The sequence below is a fragment of the Artibeus jamaicensis genome, unplaced genomic scaffold, assembly GCF_021234435.1.
Source record: "Artibeus jamaicensis isolate MK-2021 breed Jamaican fruit bat unplaced genomic scaffold, CSHL_Jam_final contig_402, whole genome shotgun sequence".
Taxonomy (NCBI): domain Eukaryota; kingdom Metazoa; phylum Chordata; class Mammalia; order Chiroptera; family Phyllostomidae; genus Artibeus; species Artibeus jamaicensis.
The window spans coordinates 5602025-5615429 of record NW_026521818.1 but is presented as its reverse complement, the minus strand read 5'-3'; the positions used below and the strand labels follow the sequence as shown (position 1 = coordinate 5615429).

The 13405-nt window shown below is 40.2% G+C and overlaps 1 protein-coding gene across 1 annotated transcript in view; it reads right to left on the bottom strand.

Annotated features, from left to right (window-relative positions):
* The window catches only part of CAMK4 (calcium/calmodulin dependent protein kinase IV), a 206262-nt gene that overhangs the window by 80712 nt on the left and 112145 nt on the right, over positions 1-13405 (bottom strand). Inside the window, exons 3-4 of the mRNA XM_037167062.2 lie at positions 11748-11810; positions 9759-9841 (exon numbers count right to left, since the gene is read on the bottom strand). Of these exons, the coding sequence (XP_037022957.2) occupies positions 9759-9841; positions 11748-11810 (146 nt within the window). The remainder of the gene's footprint in view (positions 1-9758; positions 9842-11747; positions 11811-13405) is intronic.

Here is a 13405-nt window from a genome sequence, read left to right as displayed (position 1 = left end):
TCACTGGTATTTTTGGTTCTTTATTTAAACATACTTATGGCTATATTTCTCTTCAGATTTAATAAACTGATTTCCTTTTCATGCTTTGTAACACAATAAAGAAGGCAGCTGCAATGCTACCGGCATTTTAAGATCACTTCCAAAGGCCCCGGGCCATGTAGTTTGTTGCTATGCCACATAATTGCCCGTAGTTCTAGGAGGGCTGGGCTAGAAGACTCAGTGATAACAACTAGAATCACACCTAGGATTTTAATCACAACATGGCCCCAAATGCCGCCCTGGGACCCCCGTTCCTACAGGTCCCTCAGTCAGTGGCCAACCGCTCTAGCCAGCATCTGGAGATCTGGCACGGCAGCACAACTGGGCGTGTCCCCCTGGGCCCCCAGGCCGTGACTCTGCGGCCCCCACAGGCCTTCTCCTCCACACTGTGCCTCTCCCCTCCGCTGCCGGCTGTGTCGGCCCACGTGCTCCCCTTCTCCAGGGTTGGGGCTATTTTCCTTCTCATCATGTTAAAATGCAGAATGAGAAAACCCAGGCGATGCCTATTTCTCTCCATGGATCTGCTTTAAAATATGACTTTGGTGCATTTGCTTCTGTCACCTTAATTGCTGCAAATTGAATTGAGCATATCTCTAGCTATGCAGTTACCACAGGCAATGCAGCTGAAGAGCTCTAATCAGATCACAGCCCAAGGCCCTCAGACTTCCTGGCACGTACATTTGCAGCCTACTGCTCTCCCCACCAATGGCAGCCTTCTCTCAGATGGAGATATTATTGTTATTAGATGGCTGTAGGTCTGTGTGAGAAATTGGTCTTATGAAAACGTGTACTAAATGATCAAATAACATAGGATAAGATCCCCAAATAATATGAATTTCAGGAATCTAGTCTTAAAGACTGCTAATACTTCATTATGCTGTTACATACAAAAAGTTGCATTACGATGAATTCCTGTTTCTGTTTAAATCCACCACTCTTTCATAAGCCTCATTCACTGCTTTTTCTCATTTCATTGATGGTCTCTTGGTCCATACTGATGCTTTTTTCCAAGAACTTATTAAATTCATACACTTAAGAAAACAGTTCCAAAATCACCATTGCCGTCTGTTGAACTGGAAAGCTAGGGAGAGAAGGAGGGAACTGTGGAATCAGTGCAGGTGCTGGCCAGGGAGTGGGCAGCACAGAAAGAGGGGAGGCCAGATCAAACTGCAGACAGGCGAATGGAGGCTAGGGGCTCCTAGTGCGGTTCTCGCCTGCTGTAAATTAAAAGTCTGACCCAAAGATTTATATAAATTGCCCAAGGGCACATTGTTTATTTAACCACTTATTTGACAAATACCTAGCAACCGCTTGTTTGCAGTCTAGAATGGCTTCTGAAATGGAGACTAAGAGGCTCACAGCTGACCCTTACCTTGGACGCCACTTTGTCCCCCCTCTACTCTTTACCTGATAATTTGTGACTTCTCACTTGAAATGTGGCTCAAAAGATGCTACTTCTCCCTGAAGCCATTTCTGACCTTGAAGACTCCCATATTTTGTGTGCCACGTATTGTGTGTGTGCCCCGATTATATCATTTATCACCCCCTCGTAAATACGGCCAAATTCGTGGCCAACTTCTTACAAATACAAAGTATCTTTGGATACGTCTTTTGTGAAATGATGATCTGTATATTTTTTCAGTCCCTTCTCATTATTTATTTACTTTTTAATCTCCTGGTCGTCTCTAATATATTTTTTAGGGAGCTGGTGGTAGCATTACAAAGTAATATTAGGGTCTGTATTGCATTTTTACTTTCCCTCTTCCAGACCACGAGCCCTTTGAGGGTGACGTCAATGCATTCTGGCGACCATGGCAGTGAGATGGGAATAAAATGAGTGGTGAGGCTCAAGTTGTACGGTGAGGCCAGACGGTCAGTGACTTGGTTTGTTGTGTCTAAAAGAACTGACTTGAACCAAAATTAGTGAGCAGCTTTCTGCGCTGACCTGATCAAATCTGCGCTTTAAAGAAAGAGTTCTATTCCAAAATGCTTATGAACCTGGACATGTTTAGTTCTTTGGCTACCATGTCTGACTTGTGGCCTCACTTATTCACATTTGTGCCTGTGCTAAATTATGTATACACAGAAAAGTGCAGAAAACGCGGGTGTGCAGTTAATCACAAAGCTAATATCTGGTGTCACTACCACCCAGCCCAAGATATAAAATATTACCAGGATGCCAGAAGTCTCCTTGGCCTCTTCTAAATAACTCCTCCTTCACTCCCTTCTTTTGTAATCTACTTTCTATGATAATATTTTCTTGGTTGTCCTTACATTTTTACACTGAGTCTTACATTTTTTAACACCACAGTTTAGTTTTACTTTTATTTCTCACCTTATTTCAAAAGAAATTATATTGATTATGTTCTTATGTTTCTCACTTCTTCAAAATTATGTTTGTGATATTTATCCTTTCCTAAAGTTTTCCTGCATTACCCCTAGGTAAATTGGACGCTCTGCTGTGACTTCAGCCACACTGGCAACTGCCATCGCCATGGAGATGAAAACAGCATTTTCAACAGTCTGCTAGACATTTTCACCAATACGTATCATAGGCATGTCTAAATCAATCTATCATTAAATGAACTCAGGGTCCTTTCAACTCTCAGTCTTGCTTCCCCTCCTTCCTTCTGTGAACTGATTTACCAACCGTGCTAGTCAGCATCGATTTCTCCCTCCCTGTCTCCCTTCTCCCTGCACACTGCCCACGTTTCTTTCTCTGAGCAGCTCTCCAATCCATTTCCACTCCCCTTTCCCGTTGTGCCTGCCCTTTTTGGTCCTTCACATTCTCTTTCTCATTTCAGTAGACTCCAAACTGGCATTAGTTTTTCTTGCTCCCATCCATCCATGTTTCCGGGATGGAAAGAGGAAGAGGAACTCAGGAGAAAGATCAAGGGGACAACCCAAAACAGGATACAAACTGAGGGGAAAAGGCGCCGTCAAAACTGCGCAGAGACAGGAGTGGTTCAGCGCGCAGTGTAAGCCAGCACAGGCCAGACCCTCCGCAGCGTGGCCTCCGGCCTCAGCAAACCTGCAGGCTCCTCGAAAGACCTTATTTTTGCTTTTTTCTGTTCTCACATTCCCACTTTCAAACTTCACCACTTCCTTCCTCAAACACCCTATTCCACTGTCTTCTAGCCATTGTTAGAAAATGAATTTCTCTTCCACAGCAACATTGGGAAAACAAAAGCTTGAATGAACGACTTAAACCTCTCACACTCTTCCCTCCTCCAACACACTCCCATTTCCAGCCCTCGGCAAACCCACTGCTTTGCTTTCTATCTCTAGAAATTTGTGCCTACCAGAAAGACTATACACATTGTATGGCAATATGTATAGTCTTTCCTGCCTGGTTTTTTCACAGAGCATAATGTTTTTGAGGTTCATCTATGTTGTACTGCATATCAAAGGAACGTATCTTTTCATTGGTGATTGAATTCCATGGTACATTTCTTTGTCCATTTGCCAGTTTATGGCCACTTGGCATACTTCCTCTCCCAGAACACGCCCCATGCCATGGCCAGGAGTCCCTCCGAGGCTACTGTGCTGCCCCCGTGGAATGTGAAAGGCAAGGGGAAATGACACAAATTTGCTGATGCCCATGACATAGCAAAGGCCGGTCTCTCTGACTCAGTCTCATATAGTATCCAAACATCCACGGAAGTGTAGTGAGGTGAGTTATTCATTTGCAAGTAGGGCAGACTGAGTTCCCAACCCTGACAGTAACTCCTCTAACTTTGTTCTTTTTTTCCACCAAATTTTGTGACTACTCTATCTCCTTTGATCCTTTTGCATCAAGACTCTTTTTGCTTCTGAGGAAGACAGAAACTTTTTCTGTCTTAAACAAATCCTTTTATCTGACTTAGATCTTATTTCTTCTGCGGCTTCTCTGGGATTTTACTCTTAGAAACGTAAGTGCCTCTCACACGATACCTCCTGCTTCTCCATCTAGTGGCCTCCTTCCTGCCGGTCAGTTAGTGTGTTCTCCGTGTGTCAGCTCAAACTAATAAACAGGCCTCCAGTCATCCTGTGTCCCTTTCGACCTCACCTTTATCTTTCCCTTCACAGCCAAGCTTCTAGAAGAAGTAGACGATACATCTAGTCCAAATCAAAGTGTATGATTTCTTCACATACAGCCAGATAAACTGCATAAAGAGATGTATTTAAAATATCCAGGTTGAGCAACAACTATATATGTATCAATGTTTGAGTTAAGCAAACATTGCCCTGGTGGACAAAATGGTCCATTCAGAGTATTGGCATCTGCTTACATAGCAGCAGCATGAGACGGTAGAAATATCACAGGCTTCGGAATCCGACATACCTGAGTCCAATCTCATATAACCATCATTTTGTTGTTGTTAGATATAATATAAACTGAGTGACCTAATGGTAGTTACTGGACCCCTAGTTATCTGGTCTATAAAACGTACGTGTATCGAGACCTACCTTTATACACGTTGTGCAGAGGACAGGAATTCATGTGTGGTACAATGCCCCGCCACTGCGGGTGTCCCAATGGGCACATAAAAACGGCTCTCGTTATAGTGACTAATTATCCTTTTTAGAAATCATATTTTATAGATCTTCATTGTAGATGATTGAATCAATGGATAATTTTTGACACAATAGTCTTTACAAATTCAGATATGCTCTGAGTTTTCTTATTCAGAATATCAACCATGGTATAACTCTGTGGAGACTAGGGCAAAAACCAAACAAACAAACAAGCAAAATAACACCTAAATTCTCTTTCTGAAATCTTTTTCTAGTGACAATATCCTGAAAATTCATTTATTTCAACCCAGAATGTTGGAGTAGGTATAACTATTAAGACTGATATACTAGGACTTTGTCAGGTAATTAATAGGCTAAATACATAGTTTCCAAACATAACCACTACTTTTCCTGTGTATTGATGACTTGCAGTTTTTTTTTTAATACTTTCAATTTAGGGAAATAAAAAAAACCTTGCAGTTAGATAACATGAGTTCTATACCTGACTTTATAACATATTAATTTATTCAGTTTATGCTCTTGGAAAATACAGGAATAATACTTCACAAAAACTGAAGGGTGATTAAGTGGGTTAAATACATATACAGCTTTGCAAAGAACCAATCAATACCGCATAAATTCTCCATACATAAAATAAACAATAATGATTCATTTTCTTGGAAATTATTTAAAAGGGAAAAATGGATTTAATAAGAAAAATTGTAAGGTCATATGAGGACAAAGAGTTGTAGAAGACAGTCTGTTGCCTCACTTGGGAAGATCATTTACAATTACTCATTCTGTTTCCACGTCTGTGTAGTGGGGACAGTGCTTTCCACCCTTTTTGCCCCAAAGGGTTGACATAAAAGAGGAAAATCCACTAGTGTCTGTACAAGGACTTTAAAAACCATATGTCTCTGTGGATGAAAAAGGGGTTCTCTAATCAATCTTGATGCAAGTAGCCTCACAGGGTGAGCTGATCTTAAATTTCTAACTGGGAAGGTCGTGGTGGATAGTCACACCCCAGGCCTATAAAATGTTTACCTTCACCTGCCCAATGTCTTTGTGCACCTAGATTGACACGCCTTTGCTTTGCCTCCTTCTCAAACCCCTTGGAAGCATAGCCAACCCTCAAGAGAGCACATAATCTTGTTAGCTATGCTGTAATCCGATTATAGAGAATTCTTGGCCTTGATCTCTCCCACCTTCATGTAATCTTCCTTACATTCCCTCCTGAATTCCAGATGTACCGCAAATTGTCATTCGGGGAAGCACTTTTCTCTGTTGAGATCTGGCTTTTAGGTGTGTCCTTTGTTTGTTTCAAATAAACTCATAAAGGTTTTTTACAATTTGGAGGTTCTTACACTGACATTGAATTTTATGTCAGCAGTGGTGGGGGAGACAATCTTCCAGGAAAGAACAATAACAAGCTAAATACAACCATTCTTAAAAATATATTTGAAGAAATCAGAGAGTTACAGAGGAAGTAAAGGCTTCAGGAGCCAGAATCCAGCACAGAAGAAAAACTCAGCGAAGCAAAGGTAAAGTAACACCTGATGCCTCTGCTTTCCTTTTAAAGGCGTTTGCTGATTCTAACTCAGCAGCCGACAGGCTGAAGCTGAACAAAACTTCTTGTGTCTCACAGGGTGGAGAGAACAGATATTGGCATTTAGGGTCTACCAAGGAAGGGGTGGCCTGGCAACATTCCCTGGCTTAAATTGGGACCCTTTAAGAGCAAAAACCCCTATGAGTAAGGTTGACAAGAAACAGATTAGCCTTTGGGAAGCCCAGGTTTGAATCAGCCCAATACATGATGGAATTAAAGTGACAGGTTTCTTATCTTAACTGCCCGTGGGAGGAACACAAACAAATTCTGCTCTTTTGGAAGGTAACAACATTTAAAGCCACAAATTTTAAGACCTCTTACACATAACATTTAGCATTTGAACAGCATAATCAGGCAAGCAAAAACATGAAAAGAAAATTGAAAAAAACAGGCAATTTAAAAATCCCTAGTGTTCTGATACTGGAGTTAGACAAAAATCAGGGACAATAGTGTCTGTTTGAAAAGTTTAATTAGAAAATTATAAGGATATTGCTAAATTAGTTGCCTTAAAACAAAACCATTTTCTAAAACAAAACCAAACTCAAAAATTTACTCTTAAAACGAATAACCTCACTCCTCATACACTTAAAAAGTTCGATAAATTTCTAAGAGTTTTGAACAGATCAAGCAGGACGGAAGAGAAAAACCTCTGGAGTTTTCTTTTAAAGATTTTACTTATTTATTTTTAGAGACAGGGGAAGGGAGGGAGCAAGAGAGGGAGAGAAACATGGACGTGAGAGAGTAAAATCGATGGGTTAACTTTTGTGCATGCCCCAGCTGGGGACAGAACCTGCAACCCAGGCAAGTGCTTTAACGGGGAATCAAACAGGTGACCTTGTACTTTATGGAATGATGCCCAACCAACTGAGCCACACGGGTCAGGGCTGGAGCTTTCTTTTTCCCACGATATTATAACTCTGTAAAGGTTTTCGGGGGTGTTGGGGGAATTTTGTTGGACACACAAAAAAATCAGTTTTATTTTAAAACTTTTAACCAATTGTCCTGAGCAATGTACTATTTATATTCTATATGAAATACCAGATTCCACTTGGATTTTTACTATGTTTAGTTTTTGAAAAGCACCACAGAATAGATCTTTTAGTGCTAATAAAATACAACCATTTTGACTATAATGTGCTAACATGATTATCTTTTCATCAATTGCTCCATTAGCTCATTCATTAGATACCATTAAGGCCATCATTAGACCAGGGATGAATGTTCATCATCGTAATGAAATAAATTTTTTTGACCTAAGTACAGGGAAAAATAAATATATTATGATTTTTAATTCTCAAGAAAGAGAGCAATACATGGATAATAATGCAGGATATATTTTCAGCCTGATATAATTTTAAAGATAACGGTAGAATTAAGTAATTTAATGGAGAAACCCACTTCATCTCAGATATGGCAACAGATATGTAGACAACAACATTCACGGAGGAGAAAACAGTCTCTTGTCTAAAACCACTGAGCCATTCACAGAGTGGTTGAGTGCTTTGCTGGCTGCCGGCCACTCTTTAGATGTATTCTGTTAATTCTGAATATCTCATCCACTTTCTCTGTAAATGAAATTTATCAACAGCATTTAGTTTTTCATTTTTGTCTAAAGCTGAATTAACTCTATCCCATCAAAATCAACTAGGCAACGAGATGAGAAAACCAGAATTCTTTCATGGAAGAAATTTTGGGAAGAGGGGAAGGAAAGAGAGCCTTAGTCTCAAAATTATTTGAACAAACAGAGGTTGGTAGGTAAATGGTAAGTGCTATGGGTAGGCAACAGCTTCAGGGTGACATCCTGGTCCTGCAATTACTTACGATTAAAATACATGAGATTTCTCTCTGATAGACTGTAGTGAGCAGAGAAATACATAAGTTCTCTTTTGAGAGACTTCATGGCTCTACAGAAGCAGCAGGATCTGAGTGTAAATTGGTTCTAAACGTACCTACCTACAGGAGGAATATGTTCATGTAAGAGTGAGCTAAAGAGATGTTGAAAAAAGAGCCACTGCTGGCAAATTTGGAACATTCAATTCAGTTAGTCCAGAAGAGTCTTCACTAAGCATGGGGGCATAACGTGATGGCTCCAGAACAAGACTGTCCTTACACAATCAGAGTGCCCAGACTGTCTCAGATCAGACACAGGGTGGACCGGTGTCAGCTTCCTCAGCATCAGAGCACTTCAAATTTGTTTTGAGGTTCAGAGAAATTAAGCAAATCACTCTAGGTTAGTTATTTGCCTTTTAAGTTAGCATTTGGAACCTTGAGTCTAACCATCGGCCAATTGCCAGAAGAAGCATACATCTACTTTTAAAAACGGATGCCCACTTTCCTGAGTTGATTCCTTTATTCGCAGTGAATAGATACACTGTTGAAGATACATATGTAGTGCCAATCAAGCTCCACTGTTTTGTTCCTTCCTACCTGAAGATCCAAATCTGCACTGGGTAACATTAAAAACAGAAGCTTTGAAAACCAATGTAAATACTTTGGAAGCTGTTGAAGAGGTTGCAAATTTACCTGGGTGGGGTTGGTGCAGGAATGAAGGGGAGAAGTGCTCCTCTCCCAAAACACTCTAAACCTATCCCCTTTAGATGTCTTCCTTCTCAGAGTCTACTCATCTTAGTAGTTGCTCATTCATTCATTCATTCATTCATTCAGTGAATATTTACTGAGAAATTACTGGGCTCCAGGCAATTAGTATATATCAGCAGTTCCCTCAATCTTTCTTCTGTTTGCAGTCCACATCGTTCTTAATCCATTTTTTTTTTACCAACAAGGCCTTTACATCTGAGCATAGCTTCTTACTATTTCTAGTATATGCCAACTTAGTCTTATGACTTATTCCATTTTTACTATTATTTTTTGATTACCCCAATGAACATAGCAAAGGGGTCCCAAGGGATCATCAGGGTAAACAGGGAATTCTCCTGAAAAGATGAGGAAGGTGGGAAAGCTACGGAGACTTAAATCTTTTATCTCTTGTACAGTTTGCCAATACTACACTCTACAGGTTTCTTAGGCACACTCCCTGACATCTTCAAACCTCTGCCTGAGGTGGTGAACATAGGAACAGGCAACTGAACTTGGGTATTATTGGATATAGCAGAACATGTTTTTTCCTGCATCTTGGAATTCTTTATACAGCCTAAGGGAGAAAGTAGGCCTCAAAATAATCATTTGAAGAGTATTAATTTTTAAGAGCTTTTAGATCCTAACAGAGGATACTGTTGTAACACATTTAACTTTGTATAATTTTCATTCAATGTCTTCTCACAAATACTTACGTAAATGTGACTGTTTAGATTTAGTATGACTTTAGAAGTTCTGTTTTTTTTTTTGTTTTTTTTACTGAGGAAGTAAATGTTTGCCAAAGTAAACAGACCCAGTGTTTTCTGTTTTTGCTCACCAAGCACCCCAACTTTTCGTCCACTCACATCTGATCAGCTATCGCTCTCCTTCCATTCTATACTCCTCTTAGGATTTATTTTAGTAGAATGTATGAATTGGTATGATGTGTCATTATAAAAAATTTCAGGAGAAATTTCCCTTCGATTCTTTTTTGGTGACAAAGCGAAGCCTTCCTGTGGTTGGATTTCTGGGACCAACTTACCTGTCAAACAGCTCTCCTCCTGTGACAAGTTCTAGGACCAGACTGATTTCTGTCGGGGTTTCAAATATCTCTTTAAGTTTTATCTGAAGAAAGATATAGAAAAAAAACACACCAATTCCTTACTTTCACTTTTCTAAGAAATAGCTAAAGCTATGGCAAAACCAAAACTCTGTAATAGCAACATGTTGGGTCATCGTCAACAAAGGTCCTTATGCAAGTACCGGGGAGCCATTTGCCACTCTGGTTATTTTTATCAGTGACCTCATTTCTTCAAGGGTTCTTTTGAGTTTTTATGTTTTTTCTTTTGACATTCGAAAGATACCTACCTTAGAGACACTTTCTAATTTTTTATCAAAATATCTTGATTTCTAAATTGCTGCAGAATTTAAAAATAAAAGCAAAGGAACAAAACTTCCTAAACCATTTGAAAGCATCGTGATTGATGAAAATGCAAATGCCTCCTTCTCCTGGGAGGAACTTGGAATCGCAGTCTAAGACAGGACAGAACCAGGTAGAAGTGTGTCTTTGTAGAAAATATACCCCTCAGCTGCTAAAGGCTGCTGGGGGATGAAGGGACCCTCAGAAAAGCAGTAGTGGCAATGACCTGATTGACCATAAGAGGGTTTTCACCACATTGAGATAATCCATCTGATTTTGGATATTTTCCTCAATACATCTGAGAATCTAGTGATAGGGCTGATCTACATTTGAGAAAAATTCTATACTCACTTTGAAGGAAAAACTATGGACAGTGCAAAGGTTGTGACTGTATGTGGCAAATTGGATTCATTGCTTACCCAAAGTCGTTCTCCCCCTGTTTATTGTAAACAGAACTCTGAATTTGTTTAGGGAGCAAAGGTGCCAGACTCAAATTACGGATCACGTTTGGTGTGAGCCTCTTATGACAACCCTTTTCCCATTTTCCCAATCTTTGTGAAGTTCAGCTTGCTCTTGTGGCCAGCTCTGACCAATAAAATCTGAAAGGAATTCCGCTGCAGCTGGAAATTCTAGAAAAACTTTTACTCATTAGACTCTGCTTATGGGGTCTTTCCACGTCTTTCTGTCTTGAATACAGCTTGTGGAGGGTGTGGGGCAGTGGTTTTAGGACCATGAGGGAAAGGCAGGAGGGTGATAGTGAATGCCCTGAGGTGGGCAGAACCAGTGCTAGGGGCTGGGCTCCAGATGGCCTCACTGAGGAGCTCAACCAATGCTGGTGGCTGCCTGCCTTCTGGTTTCTTATGAACTAAGAAAAATATTTGTTTAGACCACTACATTCAAGTTTTCTGTTTTTGATAGCTAAAAGCATCGTTAACTCTTATAATAAGTTCAAGCACTTTGCCTTGGGCCTGAGCATTGCAGGTCACCCTCCTGGACACAACTCTCTCAGAGAAATGAGTAAAATGGCTTCTTTAAGTAGTTGGTTCAATTCATAAAATCAAGTGCTGGCCTGTTCTTTTCACTTCAGTGGCTCCAGAAAGCTATCGCCAGACCTTTCCCTCAGTGCCTTTGTCTGGACGTAGCCTAGAGCAGAGCTTCTGAAAATATTTCCATTTCCCCATCCAAGCACATCCTTTATTTGAATCTTCACATTGTTTCTGAAGCAGATACACTCTCTGATGAGACTGAAATGACTTTGGAAAGCAATGCATTTTCTTCAGAGGCTTTTTCAGCAGAAGGAAAAAGCCAGTGTTTTAGTAGAGCGAAACAAAATAATCTGAATTTTAGCTATCCTTTTGCGCATGAAAATAAAGATGGAATATATGCTGATCTGTCCATTTTTAAAAACTCTTTCGAAAGGTACTGTCTTTAAGATTTATTCAGGTGAAGAACTGAAAGATGTGACGAGCGAGGACAAGAGCGTGGCAACTGTGGCTGCTCACTGGTGGTGGAAGAATCGCTTTCTCATGATCAGCATGGGCAGTACAAAGGTCACAAATCCCATTCTGTAAGTTTGGAGATTTTTGGAATAGTAGTTAAAAAATCACTTACAATGTTTGGATGTGAGAGGCGAAGAAGAACTCCTATCTCAGTTCTTACAATCTTTTTGTCCACCTAAAAGGCAAAATGAAGGAGAGAAACTGAGAGAAACTCCCACCTTAGAAATGCCTTAATTATAGCAAATAAGAAACAGCAATAACCACCTGGGTGAATCAGGTAATTGGCAGAGGCTCTTCTAAGCTTTTTTCTCTGTCTTCTTCACTCGTCACACCCCCTTGTCTTTTCCCCCGTGTCTTTCCTCTCTGCTTCACACACAAAGTAGAACTAGTTATAAACACGGGTCACAAGTTGTCCGACCTCTTACATGGCCCTTTTCTTATCAAAAGTCATGGTTATCCCCACTCAGGCACAAGTGCATTTCGAACTATTCTTCCTCCTTCTCTTCCTTTGTTTTATGGATCCCTGTCCCCACCCCCTGGAGCTGTCCATCACCTTACCTGCCTGTCTCCCACAGGCCTGTGCACATCACACAGCCTAGTCAATCAGAGAACTCTGTTCCCTGGCCCTAGTGACTGAGCCAGGGATATCCACCAGGCCCAAGTCATCCCAGTCATGGTCCGCCCTAAAACCTTTGCTCAAATAATCGAGAAATAGGTAGTTTCTTTTTCTTTGAAATTGTGAGATTTAAAAAAGGATAGAATATGCCACTACCCATAACCAATTTTGATACCATAAGGAAACCACTTAACTGGAAACAAAGTCAAAACAGGAAAAAAAATCATTTCTGAGAGATGAGAAATGAGTACTGGCGATATAATATAATCCACTGGATTCAGTTAAGCATAAGCTAGTCTGTCCTTTGAACTTTCATATTATATGACCCACTAAAATTCCTTTCCTATGTAAGTTATCCAGAGTTACTTTTCTGTTACTTGTCATTAAGGAATCCTAGCTGGTTTGCCACTTGATCTCTAGGTTTAAAACAGTAGCCATTTACTTGAGGACATTAAAAAAATCAGGAGTACTTCCCTTTTCTAGGCCAATGATTGACTCTTTTAATCACAGTGGATTAAAGTTCTAGATCCTAAAAGTCATATACTAGAAAGAAAATCCACCAAAGCAATGGATAGGTGATACTTGCACCCTTACTGTGGTCTCTGCCATCTGAGCTGTCCAGAATCCTCCCACTGGCAGAGCTCACATGGCTTTAGAAACCAACATGCAGAGGTTTATATGCAATTCACAGCCAAGCTCAGCGGGCATAATCAAGAGACACAGCTGCAAATGGAGAATGAATTCTACCATTTAAGTCACATCCCCTGAGGAAGCAAGGATGGGCCTGAGAGAAATTCTAATCATGATTCAATGGTGATACCCAAACATACTCTCAAGATTATGACATTCATTCATTTAATTTTTATTCTCTAATAAAAACATTAACCAAAATTATATATTCTTTGAAAATAAAGAAAGAATAGTCAAGGGAATTTCATAAACTTTGTATGTTTTTTGCTTGGTTGCAACATATATATTTTTAATGATCTTTTAATTTATTTTTAGAGAGTGGGGAGGGAGAAGGAGAGGGGGAGAAAAATCAATGTGGCAGAGAAACATAGATTGGCTGCCCCCAACCAGGGATCTGGCCTGCAACCTAGACATGTGCCCTGACTGGGTATCGAATTGTTGACTTTTTGGTTTGCGGGACGATG